This window comes from Dermacentor silvarum, chromosome 10 (assembly GCF_013339745.2).
Source record: "Dermacentor silvarum isolate Dsil-2018 chromosome 10, BIME_Dsil_1.4, whole genome shotgun sequence".
Classification (NCBI taxonomy): Eukaryota; Metazoa; Arthropoda; class Arachnida; order Ixodida; family Ixodidae; genus Dermacentor; species Dermacentor silvarum.
In genome coordinates, this window is record NC_051163.1 from 41,944,133 (window position 1) to 41,967,366 (window position 23,234).

Below are 23,234 nucleotides of genomic sequence, written 5' to 3' on the forward strand. Positions count from 1 at the left end.
TCTTTAATTTGGATTTAATTGGTTCTTTGACCATGGCATATGCAATTCAACTGCACTTTGCATTTTGGACTAGCTGTCAGTGCATACATTAAAGCTGCTCAATACACTTCAGTGTCCCTCACGTGCTTTGTACTTGAGCCATAATTTTGGTGCCGGAGCAATGTTTTAGTTGTGGATAGCTGAGCAAACCAACTACTAATTCATTCATAATTAATAAATTTATTTATTATTATGCCATTTCATTGTTGCTTTTTTGGTTAGCATTTACTCTTCATTGCCAGAAATAAAGGTGATCAAGTTGGTCTAATTTTTATTGAATTGGAATGTCGTTCGGGCCTTTCTGGGTTTAATATACTAAATGCCACTCTGAAATCACAGAGCAAATTCATGCAATCACTGATTTGCAAACGCACAACTTGACAGGGGCAATGATGAATGACATCGGTGTTTCCCTTGTGCAGGTGTACGACTTGGCTCACCAGCTGCTGTCCGACGAGCGGTTGAACCCCCTGCTGATGAGCAGTGCACTGCTGTGCTTCGCTGAACTGTGCCACAGCCTGCCGACGCCCACCATTGCTCACTTTGGCCGTCTCATGCCGCCGTTCCTCAACATTCTGCAGGAACAGAGCAAGGAAGGGTCAGCACCTTCCAACCTCTCCCTTGCTCTTCGTCGATTTTATTGCTGTTTGTTCCTCAGCAGACCATTGTGACAGGGGTTTGCTGTAGTGGTTAGTCTCAGCGCACAGAGTGCTGACACAAAATTTTTTGGGCTCTGTTTCTCGCACTTAATCAGTGACTATAGACCCAGTAATCATTGTAAAGAAACTCATTTGCTCCAGCGCACAATGATTGTTTAGTTAACTAAACAATCGCAAGAACCAACGATGCTCATATGTTACGGCCAGTAGCGGTTTCGATTTCGAAGAGCAATTTGTGCCCTGTGATGCAAGAGGCGTGCTTGGAAACAGCACCATGTGAGCGCATGAGCTGATCATGTGATGATCACGTGATTTATGAAGCATGCTGGTGCACCATCTACCACACCATCTGTGCTGCTACTATTTTGTCTGCTAGTTTGGTGGGGAACCTGTGCATTGCTACATCATCGTAATGCTTTGTTGGGCAGAAGTCCACTATGCACTATGATCTCTGCATCAGAGAGCTTTAGCGCGTCCTTAAACTTCTTGCCGTTCGCGATTTGCTAAATAACCAGAGTGCTGTATGACGGAACATCACTGGTTGTGGCATCCGGCGACACGTTTACCACGCAGAGAGTGCCAGAGAACACGCAGAACTAATACAGTTAAAACCCGATACAACAAAGTATTTAACTTTTTATAACTTCTTGTCTATAGAACATCATGTATTTCGAACCTCAATATAATGAAGTGTGTTAATACCAAGTTTCAATATAATGAAATTTCACTGCCTCTGCAAACAAATACCGAGACAATAAATGGAAACTTCTGTGGATGGAGATGGTCAAATGGTTGAGTTACATGCGACTGCTTGTGAACACACCTCTCAAATTATGCGACCAAGCGACGGAGAGCGACTGCTGTGAGCAACGTCATGTTCCGTATAAAGTCCAAGTGTGGTGAGAGACCCTATGTGGCCCGCATGCTGTATGCTTTAGGTGTGAGTGAAAGCGTGCGAGGGTGAGCTGAGAAGGATGGTGACTTGATGAGTGCCGTCGAGGGGAAAGGGAGGGAGGGGAGTGAGCTCGTGACGCAATCAAGCGCGCATGAGGGCGGAGGGGGGGGGGGGGGGGCATGTTGGCATGCGTCTCCTTTTTTTAGCGTGGTCGTGGCTGTACATGGCTGTAAGCATGGCTGAGCGTGTATGCAGATCGCGCGCCTTGCTTTAGGTGTAATCTGCTGCGTGTCCGAAGACTGGGTGAGATGAGATGGCGTGGCATCGTGCGCTGTCTTCCTGGCCATTTAGTGTTGAAGGTTGTGTAATCTCGAGTTTTTCGGAGGCACGTTGAAGCGAGATGCAGACAAAGCATTCACTCCCCGCTGCCAGCGCTTTTCATGATGTCCTCCCACTGTGGATGACATTATCAGCCGTGGGGGCGGATTGGACGCGAAAATGTGACTGGCTTCGCTTCCTACCGTTGATGTGAAGATATCGTTGACATGGCAATAAACCATACCTTTCTTCGCTGAATCTCAAATTCAACAAAATTATATTTTCTCATTCAAATTGGGTTTTCCCCATTGCCCGACAATTCAGAAAGTTCTGCGGTCCCTTCTGTGTAAGAAAAATCCATCGGTGACTGTACTTGCTTGCATAAAAAACTGAATTTCAGTACAACAATATTTCGATATAACGAAGCAAATCGCCGGTTTTACTGACTTCATTATATCGAGGTTTAACTATACTGCAACTTAGATATTCTACCTAACTGCTGGTGTAAAGCGTTGGTAGCAACATAATCACTAATGTAGCATACTTTTACGATAATTACCTTCAACAGTAGCACTGATGCAACAAAAAGAAAGATTGCGAATACATTGTACTATAGTTGAAAAAATTGTCACAGGATGCCGCCAGCAGCTTTGCTACTGCCGGCCACAGCTCAGGTAACCTGATAATCCATAAACAGAAGATTGTGGGGACACTTCGTGTGCACACATGTACATATTCTTCGTGCGCGGTCAGAGCTAAACACCCAATGCAAACAGTGCTGAAACGTCTTCCGAACAGCGAGACGAGCCAGTGATGTTGCACATCACCAAAATCAATCGCCGGAACTCCTGACCTAACATTGCTTACAAATAGGACCTACGCTGATGACTACACCAATAGGTGCTGCACTGCCAGATTCCTCGCTCGCACGAAAAATATGTTGCTCAAGTCTGACGCATTCCATTATCGTGGGTCGTTGCAGGTCAGACGTCGTTACAATGGCACTCATCACAGCCCTGCATCGACTGGTCGAAAGCCTGGCACCATTCCTGAGTGCATACTTGACCACAATCCTGGTTCAGGTGAGTGCACTCACGTAATTTACTCTTGATTGCTTTGTGTGCTAACACAATCCTTAAAATACTGTGTGGCCTCTTTGGAAGTTTATTTTATTTTTAGAACTGGTGAGCTTGAGAGCTGTCAAGTGTTCCAGCTGCGCTGCATCAAATTGAATTGAATCTTTTTTTTTTCTAGCTTGCTACAATTTTACAATCTCTACTGCAGTAATTATGCATTACTAGCTGCATCATTTAGAGGAGAACTCTTCAAACTGTGGAACTTGTTGTGAGCCTAGTAGAAAAATGTTTTTTATACATATTTGAGTCAGGATTGCTACGTGCCAAATTGTTGCCTTGATCGTGCTGCAAGATTTGTGTTGGTCCATGGGGGGGGTAATGACTCGACACTTTCTTTTTCTTTTTTTGGAGCCCCACATCAGTTGACATTGTGTCTGTGTTGGTAAACCTCCTCCCTTTGACCGGAATCACAAAAAAGTGGTATTTTTTGTGTGTGTAATGTGTATGTTTGTGTATGTTTTTGGTTGTTACTCACTTAACCAACTGAATGAAGTTTTATGACTTACTCGTCTCGGATCGACTGCCACCAGGTGTGCCTGATGCACGTGTCATGCACGAAGGAAACCGGCAACGGAGTCCTTCGCCAGCGGCTGGAGTCCATATCGACGCACATTGCTCACCACGTGCCAGCTCGTGTCCTCATCCCAGCAATTGAAGAGAGCTTCCACAAGCTCAGCCATTCGGTAAGTGCTGGTGTTTATGCTTATTACAAAGTGTCAAGACACAAACCAAAGCCCAGCAACAACTAGTGTAACCGGTGTTCGTAATTTTACTTTCTAAGCAGGCACACCAGCACGGGTTGTTGCATATCGGTGATGACCGTAGACTCCTTTAGTTTGTTGAAGTGTAGGCTAAAGGGTAGATCCACAATAAACCCCCAACAGACCAGAGGGCGAAATCATAGCATCGACACGATATAAGTACAGTAGAGCATCATTCATACGTTTCTGAAAAAAAAAAAAATGTTAGAAAAGACATACTAACTGGGAAAACGTACGATTCAAAGTCACTAAAAAACTTGACAGACTCAACTGTGGTTGACATCTACGTAATGCGAAGCGTTGCACGAATCATTGCAGCATGATACGCTGAAGTGTGCTGAGTTGTTAAGGCCTGAGAGGCACGTACAATCAATGTCAGATTTTCCGGACTCCCGATTTTTCGGACATGCCTGATAATTCGGATGCCTTGTTGGCTCTGCCACGTACCCCATAGAGGACGACGAACCTGTGAAATTTTGGACTGCAAAAAAACCTTCGCCGTCCGATTTCAGACTTTTTGCCATGACCGCAGGTCCAAAACGGCAGTTCGTCGAAGCAACCACCGCCGCCATTTCAATTATCTCGCCGCATCGAACTGGAGATCCGCTGGCAGCCGTAGCCACCACCGCGGCAATGCTAAGCCTACCTGCTTCAACGTTCGCTACTAAGCTTCTTGCTGTTTGGTGCCGTGTTTTTCATTGAAACAATTCCCCGCTGCTTGCAATGGCGCCGACTCCGCCTTTGTAATCCTCGCCAATGGCTTCCAAGCTCGGAAAGCACGGCGCGTTGCATAATGCCTATTCCTGAAAGTCAGCCTCGCCTCAATACAGCAGTTACGCAGTGAAGCATACCAAGAGTGGGAAGGGGCAACTGTCACAGGACACGGTATGTTTCCCTTAATTATACACGCGTGCACCCGCCATTTCCTATCATAGAATGCACACTGATATGCCTAATAAGTGTACTGGCAGGCCTTTAGAGCTATTTTGGACGTGCCTGTGGCGATTTGAGCCCTTGGGGGCAGGGAAAGGCATGCATTCATGTTTTCGAACTGCCTGATTTTTCGGACGTTTTTGCTGCCCCTAGTGAGTCGGAAAAATCGGACGTTGACTGTAGTCGTTCTTGTGGCTTTAGCAAACTTACTTTTGTGCTACTCGAATTCGGCCAGTGTCAGAAGCTTCTTCGAGCAGGGAATTTCGGCAGGAAGTTTTGACGTGCCCACTCCGCACGAATTGTTGCGGCACGAGGCGCCAATGCACATTGAGCTGGTGGGGAGCAAGCCACTACAGACACACGTTGTTGTTTTCATATTGCGCAGTGCTTTAAAACTGCGGCGGGGAATCGAAACGAAATCGAGCTAGCTGGCGACGCCGGAATACGATGCCTACAATGCAGCCAGAGAAAAACATGACGTTCACTTCGCGCCGCCTGCAGCAAGGAACGGTGGCGCACTCGGGTTATTGCCTATTAAAAGCGTGCAGTATGCTTCTAACGGCACTACGCCCCACACGCTGTGAAACAGATCGGTGAAGTTGCTTATCGCAATTGGGTTAGTGGCGATAACGGTGAATGCGGTGTGTGACATTCCGGGAGGAGATTTGATTGTATACCGGAATAAGAAACCCTAGTGCGCGCCGGCGTTTTCTTGTGAGACGGGCAGGCTAGTATTGCGGGGAAACTGCTGTGGCGGGTGGCTACGGTTCTCGTCGTGCGTCTCTCATTTTCATTGCAAGTTATGTCGCGCATCATTTCTTATGTCAAGTTTTATTTTTGTTGTAACTTGTAGTATTTGCATCTTTTATAAATTTGTTACAAAATGATGAGTACATTTTTGCACGCCTCCTTGCTTAAGTGTCCTGGAGGGTGGATTGCAGTGTTGTGGTGTTAAATGAGTACTAATTCAGTTTTGTGATAGCTCATGCCGTCAAGCAAGTGAGCACTGTCACATTTAGCAAGCCGATTGTCCACAAGCTGGTGAACCATCCCATTGTATTTTATTTGCAGGCAGCTGCCCTGGCCCCCCTGATGTCTGTGCTAGGCGAGTTCATTACATCCATGGAGAAGGCTGACCTAAAAGGACATCTGCCCCAGCTTCAGGAGCTGGTCCTCCAGCTGCTGGCCTTCCGCCGGGACAACCCGCAGGTGAGCAGGCGATGTATGAACGCTAAAACATGAGTGACATTTGGATTGAAAGATAAGTGAAGTTGGTTCAGTTGAATTTCATTAATTTAGCCCTCGTTAATTTGTAAAATCAGTTAACTAGGGCTTGCACTCTGGTCCCGGCAAGCGTGTGCATTATTTCAAGGCATCCAACTCTTGTTAATTCGGATCCATTTTGCTGTGCGCCGATTAATTCGTGCAGCCCTTGAGCACACTGAGCATGGAGCCCTCATCATCATAGTCATCAGCAGGACCTGTACAAGAAAGACGGATATGCTTTATGCCATTTTAATCATGCGTTTACTGCTTTGCGTGACTGCTGCATTGGCTGCATGCCTTCGGAACTACATGGTCACCATCCATGAATCTGTTAATAGTCACCACAGGTTCTCTGGCAGCTGTTGATGCAAACGGTGGCTTCATTTTGATTCAGCGCATGGTGCACTTGATGTCACAAACGTTGCAAAAGCTGTCGAGGACGAAGAACCATTCTACTGTGTCTCATGCACTGGTGTAAACCTTGCCGGCAACATCGCAATAGACAATCAGTTGCTGACCACCTCACTGGTGTTAAAGTACTTGCACTGTTCGCATAGGAGTAAAAAGCATGTCTACTCAGATGAAGACGTGCATCTTGCATCGCTGCCGCAGTGTTGAGGAAGCCCTTGTCGCTCTGAGAGCTTATCAGCTACGAGATGACGAGAAACGCAGCTTCCGTGCTAATCTTGTGCAAAATATAAATGAGGGTTGCGGATTTCTTCGGTAAGTAAAGGTATGTTGATGTAGTAAGCATTTGATGATTGCTTTCTTATTACATTCAATGGTACGGCATTAAATTAATTTGCACATTTTTTTTCTGGTTTTATGAAATTCGAGTCAACAAGATTTTACTGTACTTTTTCACAGTATGGTATTTGTCTGCACAGTGCTTACAGTCAAAATGCACGAAAGGAGTCATAAACGAACAATGCATGCCCTGTGTATTTCCTTTTATCCTTGGTCTCGTCTGTGAGCACTGTACATGGGACTACTATGACAACTGGTACCTTGCATTTGACTTTCATTGGTGCTGTTTCTTGCATATTAGTTCTATTGTTTTTACTGCAAAGTGCAAACTTATTGACCCTTGACGACCTTTGTGCTTGGATTTCAGATTTCAGATGCGGAAGTTGACACCGTCGAGACCAGCATTGTTGGCGTTGTGACATCTCTGTCCTTCAAGCTTTCAGAGGTCACATTCCGCCCATTCTTTTACAAGGTGTGTTGCGTGTTTAAGCCTGCATCGTTTGGTACTTTGATGTCTTTTTTTAATTTGTGTGTTATTCTAAATCCCACTGACTTGCAAGTGAACAAATTAAAGAAGGCACAGCACAGCAAACAGGCACCAAAGAGGTGTTGACGCTGAGCAGTCGCCAAATAATGCTTGCCTAGACAGCTCCCAAAGTTACGTAGGGAAAGAAACTTTAAGTGTTCACTTAAACATTAACTATCAATCTCACATACACATCATGTGCACTTTCGGGCAGTGTTCGTCGGCAGTTGTGTTGCCTCGACGGGGCGGCCGGAACGTGGGGCCTACGGAGTAAGGCTAACGGCCGGGGGTGTGGAGTGCCACAGGAAAAGAGGACTTCCTTGTGTGGGGACCAAAGGAAGACTGACGTCTATTTCCAATAAGGGGAAAGGGACCACGGCACAGTACACTTACAAGGTTGGGCGCGGCGTGGTACTAGTGGTCAGAACAATCCGAAACTGAAACTGAGGATATAACATCTTTCTTTGGTATGGTGCTGCAGAGCTAGTACTTCTGTTTCTTTACCTCACATTCAGTTTCTCTGCTGAACTTCTTTGTGAACAAAACAATGAAATCTGTTCCTTCACAACTCCTATTCTGCGTAATACATTACCAGCCGATTAGCTGTGCTTAATTTATTTCTGGTAAGTTGAAACAGTTCCTCAACTTTATAGTTCCCCATGTGCGAAACCCATAAGCATTGCCGTGCTCTCTCCTGCAAAGTGTTGTATCAGCATTTTCGAAGTGCTTAAAGAACGATTATATCTTACAAGTTGCTTGAGTTGACAGTAGTTGTAACGTCTTTACTTTATCAACTTCTAGTTTCTGTAAGAAAGCATAACACCTGCAGTGGTGCTTAGCATTATAACATGCGCATCATGCATGTGATTAATACACTGCGCGGAATGACTGTTCTATTATACCTCAACTTTTGCTATATTTAAAGGCTCGAGAGTACTACGTGGAGTGCCCAGCATGTCATTGCCATGTAGATGTGTACTATAATGCAGACGAGCGAAGATTTAAAAAAAAACTTTTATATTCAATTTATGTTCTATTTCTTACTATCCTGTCTTCATACTTGTGCTCAAGAATCTTCAACATGCAGAAGAAGTCTCTGAATTCCTGAAATTGAGCGTAGAATTTGAGCTATGATGGCTGACTCCAGAAGAGAATTTGATAAAGCGTCCTTACCTCCTTGGAAATGGTGCTGGGACCTCAAAATATTTCGAGTGTCTGAATTGGAGCTTTAAGCCATGTCTCCCAAGACAGTGTTGTATATTGTTCTGAGTAAATAAAATAAATAAATAAAATCAAAGATATATCATTGCAGCTCCACTTCTGAAGTGTATTTTGCAACATTCTCATGTATTTTCATATTAATATCGTCAAAATATGGAAAACATTCTTGCATTATTTTATCGGGTGATTGACGGGACTATTTCTCTGATCATGAACTACACATTATCCCTGAACGTATTACCGTATTTACACGATTGTAGGTCGACCCATTTTTTCAAATTTGGCAATCCAATGTTGGGGGGTCGACTTAGAATCGAAACCGAACCGTGTACCGCTAGTAACGGCAAGAGAAACGAGAAATCAGGGGTGCTACAGCGTGGTTACAACTTTGCACCTACGTTTTTATGGTTACGGTAGAAGCGTAGCGTAATAATTTACTGTATTGCATACATCTTGATTGCGTGCACCACGAGCGCACGGCTCTTGTGGGAGCGTCGATCATGGAAGAGCTGCCGTTTAGGGGGTATTGGTAGATGGCGGAAGAGCCGCCGTTTGGGGGGTATTGGTAGCTGGCGGAAGAGCCGCCGTTAGGGGGTATTGGTAGTTGGCGGAAGAGCCGTCGTTTGGGGGGTATTAGTACTTGGCGGAAGAGCTTTTCTTTGAGAGACGATTGTTTTCGACGGCCGCTCGCATCTGTCACTTCTGCTGTTGTGCTGAATCGTCGCGCCTGTCATGAGTGCCAAGAACTTTCGGCGCTCGTTCTCAGCAGCGTTCAAACGGGCTGCTATCCTCCATGTTGAGGAAACTAACAACTGCGCAGCGGGACGCAAGTCTGGAGTCAGTGAACGTGTGGTGCGGCAGTGGCGGCTTCAGCGCGAGAAAATTTGGCCTCTCTGGCTACTGTGTGTGGGTGGGTCCTCTCTGCGTGGGGGGCTGTACCGCGCGATGTCGTGGTGCGGTCGTTCGCGAAGTGTGGACTCACTTTTGATGACGACGTGCTTTGGGACCGCAGCAGCTATGACTGCAGCAGTACCAGTGAGGTCAACTCTAGTGACGATGAGTAGTCTTAGCAACCCCATAAATAAAGTTCCCTTGTGTGAACCCCCCCCAATTTTTTTTTTTTTTTAGACATGCAATTGTGGGGGGGTCGACCTACATTCGAGTCGACTTACAATCCCTGAACGTATAAACTCTAATCAGTATCTGCAGTGCACAAGACCAGGAATGTAGGTCACTTTTGTTTCCACATGCTTGCAAAACAATCTGAGCTGATCTTCACCATTTGAGAACTACGGTGAGGAGCAGTTATCATGTCAATGCCTCAAGCTTCTTGTGAATCATTTTCAGATATACAACTGGGCTGCTGTGGAAGAACCAGATAAGAACAAGATCCTCACGTTTTACCACCTCACTGAAAGGTAAAAATTTCTAACAAAACTACACATTTTCTGATAAGTTGAAGTTTTGATTCATAGTCTAGATTGCATACATTTATAGAAATGCCGTTCTTGCCTGTACTAGTATAAGTAGCTTTGTGTTGTCAGGATGTTGACATAGTAAGATAAGCGCTTTAGCAAGTGAGCATAGAGTAACTCTTTGCACTGATAAGGTGTTCTGAGCTGCTGCAGGCAGCTTCTGTAATTTATGTTTCTGCTTTCTTTTTCTTTCTCTTCTTTTAAATCTGCAGGTTATCAGAAATGCTCAAGAGCCTGTTTGTGCTGTTTGCTGGTGTCTTCGTGGAGCATGGGGCTGACTTGTTGGTGGCAACGAACTCTGCCAAAACAGGTGTGTGCTGCTATGCATTCATTCTTCCAATCTACAGCTTGGTTCCTGCTGCCTACTGCTTGTTCTGCTTAGACCAGCTACCACATTCATGTGCATGTTATTCTGGTGTTGTAACCTCATCACGGTATCAAAACTTTTGTGTGGAAAAAAACCTTGATATTTGGACTGTATTTCACAAATTGTTCACTGTGTTGAATATTTAGTCGAGACATTTGACTATTTCGCTTAAAGAAAAATGCAAGCTGAAATTTTTTATTTCTGCACCTGCTTTTTGTTTTCTTCACAGAGGAAGACTACTTTGATGATGAGGCCAAGAGCTGTCGTCTGCTGAACCACGTTCTGGCAACGCTGACGGCGTGCTTTCATCACGGAGGCAAGCAGTTTCTGACCCGCGAGAGGGCTGCATTTTTGCTCAAGCCATTGGTGAACCAGGTATGTGACGAGGTTTAGTTGGCTAGCTTTCAGTGCATTGTTTAGGGCAGGGGGCAAACATTATTACTATTCAGTCCAATGTAACTTGGCTTCTTTTAGTAAGTTATGGGAGGGGGGAGGGTAATGGCTTACTTGATGCCTAATGGCCTAATGTAGGTTACTCTCCACATATTCAAAACTTTTGCCGGCGAGTTCAGGCTAAAGGCTGTAGCTTCATAGTAGTAGTAAACAGCAGTTTGTTGATAGAACTACGATACTCTGCTAGGCAATATTCTTTTAAAAACTGTGCAGTTCAGGGTCATCTGGTCAATTGCCCATAGATTCCGTGCACATATTATTCCTCTTTGGTCATAAGTAGATTGTCTTAAGTTCTCTTTCTTTCCTAACACTATTGAGCAGTGGCATCTTGAAGGTTCTGTGTGCGACTTACCTCTTGATGGGCTTGTAGAGTAGTTTCATGTTGTTAGACTGTTGATTACTCTTTGTTCTTGTTGAACACTCTGTATTCAATGTCATGTTTGCTAATGCAGTCTGTACTCACTCCTGCTGTGTCTTGCTATGCAAGATGGCAATACAGTCAACAACCGGTTTTCCGGACGGCCGATTTTTCAGACATGCCCGATAATTCGGACGCCTTCGCGGCACCTCAGCGTACACCATAGAATCAATGTATAAGACCGTCTGAAATTTTGTATGCAAAACACTTCGCCGTCCGATTTTCCGGATTTTTTGCTGTGACTGCAGATCCAAAACGGCATTAATCGAAGCCACCATCGCTGCCATTTTAACATTGGAGCTGTTTAAGCCGGCCATTAGTCTGTCTGTCGCAGACAAAAATTGTGGGCCGATCCTGGCGGTAGTGCAGAAAGGGTCCAAGCGCAATGGCACATACCCCTGTGAACTAGCCAAGCTTAGCCTGGCTAAGTCTAGCTAAGCATGGTTGGGACTACTTAAGCTTAGTCATCAATAGCCAATCAATAGCTAATCGATAATCGATCAATAATCAATAAATTCTGGAAAATGCTGGGGATGACTTGATAGTGCTTAGCCTAGCCCAAAAGCCAGGACTAGCTAGGTGCACATCAGCTCCGCTGTCTCTTTAGCATTGCGCCTCTAGTGCAAGCTACACAAATTTTTTTTATTATCTCGCTGCCTCGAGCCGGCGCCCTCGCACTTAAATCCGCTGGCAGCCGCAGCCAGCACCGTGGCAACGCTAGGCCTAGCTGTTTCGACTTTCGCCAACAAACTTCTTGCTCTTCGGTGCCATGTTTTTCATTGAAACAATTCACTGCTGCTAGCAATGGCGCCGACTCCACCTTTTTTATCCTCGCCAATGGCTTCGAAGCTCGCAAAGCATAGCGTGTTGCATAATGCCTGTTCCCGAAAGTCAGCTTTGCCTCAATACAGCAGTGCGGTGAAGCATACACTGGGAATGGGCAATTGTCACGGGACACGATATGTAATCCTTAATTATGTGCGTGTGCACACGCCGTTTCCTATCACAGTATGAGCACTGATACGCCTAATGAGTGTACTGGCAGGCCTTCAGAGCTATTTCGAACGTGCCTGTACTGAATTGAGCCCTTGGGGACAGTAAAAGGCATGCATTCAATTTTTTCGGACGTTTTTGCGGCCCCTAGGGAGTCCGAAAAATCTGACGTTGACTGTATTTGTAAATAACCAAATAATTATGAATTCCGTTTTCAAATTTCTAGATATTTACTTAAAATAGAGATAAGTGTGGTGTATCTTTTCTGCAAGAGGTCTTACCACGTCGCCCTTCTTTACGACAAGGTGGAGAATGAGTTGGGTGGCGAGGAAGCGACGGAGAAGCGAGTGGAGCGACACTTGGTGCCATGCTTGGCCAGCTTTGCTGCTGGCTGCGAAGACACCACCCGGAAGGAGTGGCACCAGAAACTGCTGTACAAGATGCGTAACTCTTCGGCACAGGTATGTTGAGTCACCAGTAGCCATTGCACTCTCTCTAAAAAAAAAAAAAACACTAGGCCATTTACAATGTAGCTCAAAGTTCATGCAGAAATATCTGTCTTCTTTTTATTTATGTACCCTATGCTTCTGAGAAACACCCACATGTTTCTGGTACTGCACTGTTACTGTATCTTCACGCAATGGTGCACCACTGCATATAACTTGCACCCCCATCAGCAGTATTGGAAGGGGTGGAGGGCTGTTGTTGTCTTACTTGCACAGTGAAATACCAACATGACTGATGATGTAAGTAACACAGGTATCGTAAATGCATCCTCAGTGGTCAAGGAGTAGCTCGTTTATCTGCCGGAGGACATTTACTAAGGGACACGTGTCTTTTGCTGTCATTCAGACCCACATGCTTATCTACTGCTTAAAGTGTGCCATGAAGAATTATGGTAAAGCTATGTTGCACATGATGCTACGTCCTGCAGGTGCGTTACACAACGCTGCTGGTATTCCGCGAGGCGGTGCGGAAGCTAGGTGATGACTACCTCTCCTTCCTGCCTGAGGCTGTTCCATTCCTGGCTGAGCTTATGGAAGGTATGAACCACTTGTCTTATTTCGTGAAAACTTTTTTTGGTTGCGCTATTTCATTAGCAGGCCGACATTTCATGTCCAGCTGCATAGGGAGCGGGGCGTAGCAATGCTTGTTGCACTAAAAATGCAAGGAAAAGTGCTGGCTGCTTTTAGTAATAGTTGATGACTTGCACTTAGTTTAGTCTTAGTTTAGTTTGGTCAACAGAATCCACCAATATATACCTGTGCAAACAACTTCATGCATTGGAAGCTTATTTATAGTACTAATAACGCAAAATCAAGGTAAGGACAGAGGAGACGAAACGCGCAAGTGCTGCCAACGAATGTTTATTGGAAGCAGAGCAGGGAGTGCATATGTGAAGTGTGCGTGTCACAAGACGCATATCACACAGACTGTGGCTGTGCATTTTCTCTCTTTATCCTTGTCTCTGTTTTGTGCTATATTACTCTTTCATCATGTACCAGCATGCCCAGATGGCTCTTGTTAATGTAGAAACTTGTCTGCTCATTGCACTAGATGGTTCTGCACTCCTCTCATCGAATTGAAATGCATATGAAAACCAACGAACTAGCACACAATGAACATAGGGGTAGCCTTCTGTGTGTTTTTTTACCGTAAAGTAAGGTAATAGCCCGTTTCTCATGTGTTGCAGTGTTACTTAAGTAACATCGAAGTTACGAAAGTGGGAAGGGGAAACCATGCTCGTGGCTCTTCTCTTCAGAGTGTAGCTTGCTGTAGTGGCACACACTCAAGGCGTTCCGAATCGTCTAGGGAAAAACAGAAAAATCTGAGAGCAATCCTTCTCCTGCACTGATGTTGTACAGAATAATTTTGTATAACAGCTGCACTCGTGAAAGAGCAGGGCTCGGTGACCTTGAAAAACAAGTTTGTTTTATCATTTTTATATTTTATTAATGTATGCACAGCCATAACTTCAAGAAAGCCATTTTTCTCTGAAGAAGGCTGCAGGATCATCTTAGTTTTGTCGGCTTGTAGGCCATAGTCACTGCCATCACAGTTTGTACTTGCTGGTGTGATCTATCTCGGCCTATACAGGTCTATATATAGCAATTTCATTTTATGAAGGCGAGGAGCTTAAGTTATACTACAGAAAATCTTTTTATCATTTTCTCCTATTCAGATGAGAGCACAGAAGTGGAAAGCCTGTGCCAAGACGTCATCCTTGAAGTGGAGCAGATCCTCGGTGAACCATTAATGAAATATTTTTAGTATGCAATAAAAAGCTACCGGTGAACATGAGGTGTACTTTTCACTCCACTTCTATGAAGGTTATAGCACAGGAACTGTCTACAACATTAAAAGCACCTGATCATACACTAAAGGCTCATTAACCCTACAGAGCCCTAACACCATTACTCATTGTAAGTATAAAAATTTTTTTTCTTCACATTTATTTATGGCTGTGGGTACCGTGCTGCCAGCCCTAGGGAAAATTCCCTAGATATAAGCATTCTAGGCTTTGTTTAGGGCAAAAAGTAAATTTATCCTAGTTTAGGGAAAATTTACCGCATTTACTCGAATCTAGGCCGACTCCAATTCTAAGCCGACCCCCCAAAGTCCGAAGCCAGAAAAAAAAAATTACCTCGAATGTAGGTCGAACATAAAAGCGAGGACAGGGTTCACAAAATGAAAACGGCATTTATTGAATATGAACATGCTGAGCTTATTCTACGTCATTATTGGTGCTGGCCTTGTCGCTATCTTCCTTGTTGCTGCCATTTTCAAACAGTGCACTATATTCAGCAGCATTAAGCGCATTAGAGATGCTGCACTTTTTGAAGGAGCGCGCAATCAAAGTTCCTGGGTAAATGTCATCCTCCTTGCGGCGCACGCAAAAAGCATTTTCCATTGCCCCCTCCAACGACGGACGTTTTTCCCATCGATGCCAAAGTCCCGTCCAGCTTGAACGTTTGACGATGCCTCTGTGGCTAGCACAACTGTTCATTAGAAAGCGGTACTATAGTGACATCGCCTATTTAGTGCCATTACGATAATGCCACACAGCGCGCCGATGCTACACCGTACCGATACTACGGATACGACACAGGTCAAAATGGCGACGTCGCTCGTTTACTTCAGTTGGCTACTGGCGCGGCTAGTAGCGGCTGCTGTACTGACTTTTCTAGATGGCGCTAACTATGCACCATATTTATCAGTTTGTTAAAAACTGGCACATTTTTCAAAATCCTCGAATCCAACCCGGCCCTAGTTTCGTATATGATTATTTGAAAAAAAAACTCGGCCTAGATTCGAAATACAGTACGTTAAGACGTAATGGAAAGAAAAATTCAGACGTGAGAAACCATAACTGTGACACCACAATTTCCAATAATGTGGAACTGCTAATATAACAGCATATTTTGATTTCAGTCCCCTCAAATTACCATTGCATTAGTATAAATTTTGATCCTACTGCAGGGCAGTTGTCACATCTGTCACCGATTCGTAGTCGGCGTGAAGTCGATCGACGGGGTATACAAGCCGGTTGGTCGTTCCGTACTCAAGCGAACACAGTGAAAAGAGTCAGTCAGGAGTAAAGAAAAAAAAAACAGATATTTATCGACTGATAAATATACGCAATTAATAAACTAAATTAATAAAAAAAGACACAAGACAGACTAACATACTTGGAATTAATATATAGCACAATGATGATGACAAATAAATATGAGCAATTAACAGTAGATATAAAAATGAAGCAGTGCAAGGATCAAATACACAAGAATACACTTAACAGTATGTCACTAAAATACAGTTAAAAAGAAATCAAAGTTGAAAAGAAAACAAATGGTGTCATACGCATGGCCGGGCAGCGCCAGCAATTATAGAAACCCTGAACTCGGCGCGCAGAGCTTACCCGAAGAATGCTGGCGGGCCGATCTTGTCGAGGTGGATGCGATTGCTGGGCTGGGTTTCCCGGGAGTCTAGATCCGACGACTTCCCTCAAGCAGGTTGAGCTAACTTGAGGTGAACTACCGAGAACTTTGTTGCAGACGCTGGTTTGAAGTCTCGTACGTTGACTAGTTACTTGGAGTTCCGACGCAGCTAGGTGGCCCAGGTGATACTGGACGGCACTAGCTCCTTGACTGCTTCTCCGCAGATTACAGGCTCAGCTTCTAGACTAAATAGCAGGGCCCAAAACCTGCGCTTAAATAGCCTCTCCTTTCCCTAGTTCCCTATGTACGGGAACTGCCGGTATGCAGAGTTCACCTAAATAATTCCTGACTCCTCCATAAGTCTTGGCCGCAACTCTTTCATCATGGACCCTCTCTCTCCAAGGTTGAGCCCCGGCACTGCACCACACGGACGCACATGAACACCTCTGGGTCCGTTAATCGGCGTGTCGATGTCTCGAAACGAGATGCCACCCCGTGGGGCCACGACGTTTTTGACGCCCGTTAATCGGCGTGTCGCCTTCTCGAAATTATACGCCGCACAGTGAGGACACCATGTTTTTGGCGGCCGCTAATCGGCGTGTCGATGTCTCGAAACGAGATGCCACCCCGTGGGGCCACGACGTTTTTGACGCCCGTTAATCGGCGTGTCACCTTCTCGAAATTATACACCGCACAATGAGGACACCACGTTCTTGGCGGCCGCTAATCGGCGTGTCGATGTCTCAAGAGACTGTGCCGCTCCGTGACAGCAGTGAACGCATCTCGCCAAGTAAACGACAAAGTCGGGATGTCCTGGGCTCATTAATTGAGCACAGCTACTGCACTATTGCTGTTTATAGCGCTAGCTGTGCTGTTAATTTATGCGCCATTGAATTAAATATTTATCTGTAGCTGGCAAAACAAATGCATGCTGCAACACCAGACAAAGCAGCACAGGCAATTCTCGACATAAGCGGACACAAATACCTAGTGCTAAGCAAGACAAGGCAGTTGTGGGGCTACGCAGCACGCTATGCGCACAAATTTACCCGGAACTGCCCATAGACAGAGCAACCTTGGACAGAGTCTCATTGTAAAGTCCATGTGGTCATTTATTTTGCTGAGTTTTGGCATGAAGGAAAAAAAAATTGAATTCGCTGCGTATTTACATGCTGTGCTGCAAATGACATCTAAGCATGTAAACATGGTGGTGCTACGTTAGTACGCCATGGCATGGAAGAAGTTATTGCACATATATTACATTAGTGTCGTGAAGTGGCCCACTGTTTTGACACTGATACATTCTGTAAGAGTGCTCTGGCATCCACCTTCCTTACAATCCAAATAAGGTTCCATGTCAGCGCAAACATGTCCATGTTAAAACATGTTTTGCATGTAGAGCAAATTATAAACATGCTCACGTCTTCTTTGAATATGGCTTCAAGCAGGAGGTTGCATTGTTAGCCCAACTTGCACTGTGGCATCATTTCACCTTATTTTCCAGAGTATAGGTCACACCCACCGCTTTTCGCTAGTTTATAAGAAAAAAAGAATTGGTATATAGGTAGCATCAGTATGTAAGACGTACCTATTTAAACTCGGTCGGCATAATGAAACCATGCGCGCATGTACACTTATCGTGAAATGCCGAACTTGCCCATTTCAGGGCATCAAATTTTCATAAACGAACTTTTTATGAGCTGCAAGTTCTGGCAAAAAAAAAAATCCTCTACCAACACTCCTCGTAGGTGCAGTAAACAAATATTTTGTTGCACTTCACTTGAAGCCATTGGAGGCCTCCATCCTCCAACACACTTCCAAAACTCGGTCGCAGCATTGCTGGGTAACTGCTGTAACTGTTGTCAGCCTTGGATATATTTACCTGGCGTTGCAGGCACATCGCTGGCATTGCCACTGCGACGCGGCATGCTCGGTACGAACAGGCAAAAGATCGCAGCATGCCTAAAACAGACTGAACGCACGCATGTGAAAAAGGAACTGACGATCGGGTTCTAGTACATTCTAACCGGTGTTGCTACTCTGGACATTCTCAGATTCAACCATATTGTCGAATTTACCATCTGGCCAGCTCCGATGGACCTAGAGCAGGCCCATAGGGCTGCTACAGCCTCTCTGATTGGCTCAAAATGCTGCTATTACAGAATTTGATGATATGGCCGAATTATACAATGTCTAGAATAACACCCCAGAAAACGGAAGCGTTGAGACTTCTCGTGTAGGCCCAGTTGATGATAACCAAGTAGTACATTTTGTAAAGGGTAGATTGCATGGGCCACAATGTAACACTAAAAACATTGCGGCACCTCTAGTTACCTATTGTGTCAATTCCGTAGGTATAACATTTTTTAAAAAGAAAATTGAAACTACAACAGCAAACTACCCACGCAACCACAGATATCCGTCGGACGTCCTATGGATATCCCTTTCCGATATAACGGACCTCCGATGGACGTCCGAAAATCTCCACCAGACGTCCATCAGACGTCCGATGGATATCCAAAAACAAATTTGTACATCCATCGGACATTCGAAATGGGATCCTGTGGCGGACGTATTTCGGACAATATATGTGTGTCGTGTAATGTATGTGTGTGTGTGCACGCGCACACACACACCTTGAAGCAGCGATAGTGGAATGCATCGAAGCACCCAACCAATGCTATATAACAACCGGTCAGGTGCTTCAATGCATTCCACTGTTGCCGCTCTGCTGCAAATAAAAAAAAAAGTGCGCCCACACCAGCTTCAAAATACAAATCATTTACTGCCACCTTATGTTAAGTCCACAAAGCACACATGAATACTGTTCATAGCAACAAATAGACATGCTGATAGAAAGGAAACTTACAGACCTAGATATGACTGAAGTTAGAACAGCGCGAGGACAAAAAACAAAAATAGAAACTCCTTTCAACATTTTAAACAGTCTAACAAATGTGGGAAAGACAACTAAATAAGTCTCATGTGATTATCATACTTATTTTACTTTTTCTTACTGTGAAACCTTTGGAGGATTCATTATAGGCACATTTATTTTATTTACTTATTTCAGCACACTGCAGCCCCGAAGGGCTATCGCTTTGGAATAAAGAAAAACAAAAACTCACAAGCATGATTATATATGTGGCAGAAACCACGAGAAGACAGCACAATGCGCAGTGGAAGCATCAAGGCTTACCTAATTCAGTAAGATATGAGAATGGGCTAGACAAGGGATGGCAAAAAATATGGGACGAAGACAAGCACTGTCTTCGTCCCATCCCAAAATTATGTTTGACATCCGCTTCCATGGGTGTCAATGGCAGTGAATGACCCTATACCACTATTGACAAGTGCGCGGTAGCATGGCGGCCGTGGTAATGTACTTGATGAAGCACCGCGAGAATTACGTGGAAGATGAGGGTTTGACTTCCACCTGCAACAAGTTGTTTTTTTACACAAATGCGACAGCGCATTAAATTCATGTAATGGCAGCATATAATGCGCTAGGAAGGCAAATCGTATTTATGCGCAGCATTGCAGGCGTTACCGAAAAAAAGCTAAAAAATACTTGTTTGTTTTGAAATAAATGAAAGGAATACCGTACCGCCCTACGTACTCTACCTTCAAATTAAAGTAGCGCTATGCTATTACACATAAAAAAAAGAAAAGAGTAACTCGGGTTACTTTGCCGTTACTTCATTGTAAAGAATTTTAGACTGTCGGTTACCATTGCAGGAATCCAGAAGGGCAATTCTACTCGGGTCATATTTTACACAATAATTGCAACCATTCTAATAATTATAACTTGTTCTGAACTTAAGCAATATTTTGAATTTGCATATTTGTTTGCGACCACGTCGAATGGGCACTTGGACGCGCTGGATTGGACTGCTGTATTTGCTTTGATGAAGGGTTGGTGGTGTTGCAGAAAGTTTTCTTTGAGACCCTGCACTGAGCGCAAAGTCACGCGGCACAGGAAGGTACCAAGAAAGTTCCTTATCTTCCGTTAGTGACGAGGGGTGACAGTTCGAGAAGATGTTCCCAAAGATGTCGGCATCCTCCTTTATGCAGGAGATGGGAAAGGTCGCAGTATAGCCAAGTTTCTATATCTGCAAGTTGAAAACGTCTCGACAGCTTACTCTTGAAGACTGCTCCATTTCGCTAATTGTTCTGTCATGCCGCTAAAAAAAGGTCACTGGTCGCTAAAAAGAAGAAAAAATGACGCTAGACAGAACAAAAGGTCGCTAAAGCTAGCGACAAATCGCTAAAATGGCACCTCTGCACACTGTACGATCCGGTGTCTGACTTGCACCGACACCACACACACACCAACAATTTCCAAGAAGTTGTGACTAAAATCCCTGCATGTGCTTGCTTTCTTTGCTAAGCAACGAAATCTTATCCAGATCACACTGGCACGAATGGGGGAAAGGCAGCCGCTCACGCAGTGGCCGCGCAAGCGGGTGAGCTTGATTGTACAGCACCACCCCTGGCACCCCACACTACATTTCCTCACCTGACCCCGCAGACCAAAATGTCTACCTAAAGATATGGGCCGAAGGTTCTAGCAGAGCTCTGATGTATTACATTTGCACCAAAATATTCGCAGGGTCTCCTATGTTATCCCTAAGGCTACTTGAAAGCCCAAGTGCCGATGCATTAAAGAAGGACGCATGAGGTACACATCCCTCTTAATTCGCTTAGTCTACTTTCCTTAGTCATTCCTCTCAGTTCGCTTACACATCATCTTAATTTGCTTAGTCATCCCCTAAGCTTAATTCACTTAGTCACCTCCCTTAATTCACTTAGTCTACTTCGCTTAGTAAGCCCTCTTAATTCGCTTACCCATCCTGTTAATTCGATTGGCCTAATTCGCTTAGTCACCCTCTTAGTCATCAATCCGAATTCAATTGCCTTTAACTCGCCTGAGTCATCTGCTTAACTCGCTTAGTCATCCCTCTTAGTTCACTTAGTCATTCACTTAATTCGCTTTATGATCCATCTTAATTCGCTAAGTCATCCACTTAATTCGGTTTATGATCCATCTGAATTCGGAACCTACACCAGTGCACGTGTTGGACGACAAGGGCGGGTTTACTCGCACGCAATAGGTTTTTCTGAACAAGGTCACGGCCAACGTTGCCTACACACCAGGCATACTTGACAAATGACACCAAACCAAACAAGCTACTACTGCGAACACTTATACCCGATGTATACACATTGTCATGAGTCGTGCAGAGCAGACTTGCAACACCTCATTTGGAGCTGCTCAGCTTTTTCACAAGGGATATCCAACATCCAACACTTACTGCTCGGAGACATCAGGAGACTCAGAACCCTAGGAAATTGAATACAATCTAACCACCCTGAAACCCATCGCGACGTATGGCAGATTCAGTGGCTTGTTTCGAGTGGTGTAGTGTAGGTCGACGAGCCCATGCGAAAGCGACGGAACTGATCATGCACCTAGAAGAACCAGAGTCTACATAAAGCGGAAGACCAAAGAGTGAGACGAAGATGCGCCTCAGCCAACCATCCGCGAACCTAGATTCCTTTCTCACCTAATCCCCAACACAGGCCAAGAGCCGTCTTTTCCCTTTAAAATTAAGGACTTATTCATTCATTCCTCGTTCTCCTCGCAGCCAGAGTCATCCGCTATGTTATTCCTGACTCGCATGCAGAATGGTGGAAAATACAACTTTGAGCGGATCCGGCCACCATGCGCCCATGGCCGTTTCTACATCACGATAGATAACGCGAGCAAAAAAAGAAAAGTTCGAAAGGTCGACCGAAAGAAGCACAGCACTGTGTTGCTAAGACAGAGTATCAAATGTGCTATAGCAGTGGTCCGCAAAGTGCACGGTACTTGTGCCTACCTCGCGGCATCATTTTAGGCGATTTAAAGGTGATACACGTTGTAATCCCGAACGCGCACTTTGTTAACAAAGAGCGTCGTACCTACACTACGTTCATTACGAAGAACATGGTGGACGGAAGCAACTTCCAGCCCAGAGGCGTACCAACTATTTCTCAAGTGGGGGGGCAAACCGCAGATCTGACTCTCTCTCTCCCTCTCTGTCCATATATATCTCCCTCTCTCTCCATATATATATATATATATATATATATATATAATTACTATTACAATAAGTGAAAAAGCCTGGAAATGCATCTGTCAGGTATTTTTCTCTCAGGTAACAGACATATAGAGCTATTTCTCAATCACACGTACATGGTGAACCATCGAGGCCCGAAAAATTATTTGAATTTGCATTTATTTCTTGTCGCTATAAAATCTATATGTGATGCAGGGACAAATGACATTGAGTGCCCAGAGCTCCCTGATCCAACCCAGTAGCAGCAGTGCAGCTCACAAAAAAATGCATATTTGTTGCAGTCAATTTTACTAATTAAAGAATTTTACTTGGTGTTTAAGTCTACAGAATAAATGTATCGCTAGTTAAGATAGTAGTACTGTCGAGGTTATACAGAACGAAGTACAATCAACATAAATTACTCTCAATACTCAAAAGAAAGAAAGACGGAAGAGGTGTGCGAATTTGGTGAAGTACAACCCGATTTTAAGTGAAGCTGTTTTTTTTTCTAGAATAGTTGCACTAAATCTTTCAGTTTCCTGTAATTACATCGCATACTTTAAAAAGTTACCCGTATATTAGTGTTCCGTTTTAAACGTTGTCCCCGTGTAATGCTTTGAAGCAATTTTTGCTGGAAACTTAAAAAAGACAGTAATTCATCAATACACATCTTACTTCGTCAGAAAATTTCATTATCCCCAGATATAAACGAGATGCCTTGTTTAGCTCACCGAGGGCACCAGAGAAGCAACCTATACACATCCCGTATGGTGCACGGGAACAAATGGGAAAACAAGGGTTTAGTAATTATCTGCAACACTTGCAGATAACCAGGAAAGTGAGATTTTCGCAACGCACTGCGCTTAAAATTCTCCCTACTTTCATGAAATTTCAAGTCCATATCTCATGCAATTGTTTTAGGAGTCGGGGGAAAGCGGCGGTATGGCACCCTAGAACACTTCAATATGTAACTTTCTACAAGCTTGCA

At 44.4% G+C, this 23,234-nt stretch overlaps 2 protein-coding genes across 10 annotated transcripts in view; both read left to right on the forward strand.

Annotated features, from left to right (window-relative positions):
- The window catches only part of LOC119466481 (HEAT repeat-containing protein 1-like), a 66,686-nt gene extending 66,086 nt beyond the window's left edge, over positions 1–600 (forward strand). For all 9 annotated transcript variants that reach the window (XM_049657728.1, XM_049657727.1, XM_049657731.1 and 6 more), the window contains one exon: positions 462–600. The gene's annotated coding sequence lies outside the window, so the exon portion shown is untranslated. The remainder of the gene's footprint in view (positions 1–461) is intronic.
- LOC125941003 (HEAT repeat-containing protein 1-like) overlaps positions 429–23,234 on the forward strand; it is a 25,523-nt gene continuing 2,717 nt past the window's right edge. The window contains exons 1-11 of the mRNA XM_049657875.1: positions 429–637; positions 2,894–2,993; positions 3,578–3,730; positions 5,813–5,950; positions 7,122–7,226; positions 9,849–9,919; positions 10,189–10,286; positions 10,573–10,718; positions 12,480–12,668; positions 13,142–13,250; positions 14,390–14,452. Coding sequence (XP_049513832.1) covers positions 429–637; positions 2,894–2,993; positions 3,578–3,730; positions 5,813–5,950; positions 7,122–7,226; positions 9,849–9,919; positions 10,189–10,286; positions 10,573–10,718; positions 12,480–12,668; positions 13,142–13,250; positions 14,390–14,452 — 1,381 coding nt within the window. The remainder of the gene's footprint in view (positions 638–2,893; positions 2,994–3,577; positions 3,731–5,812; positions 5,951–7,121; positions 7,227–9,848; positions 9,920–10,188; positions 10,287–10,572; positions 10,719–12,479; positions 12,669–13,141; positions 13,251–14,389; positions 14,453–23,234) is intronic.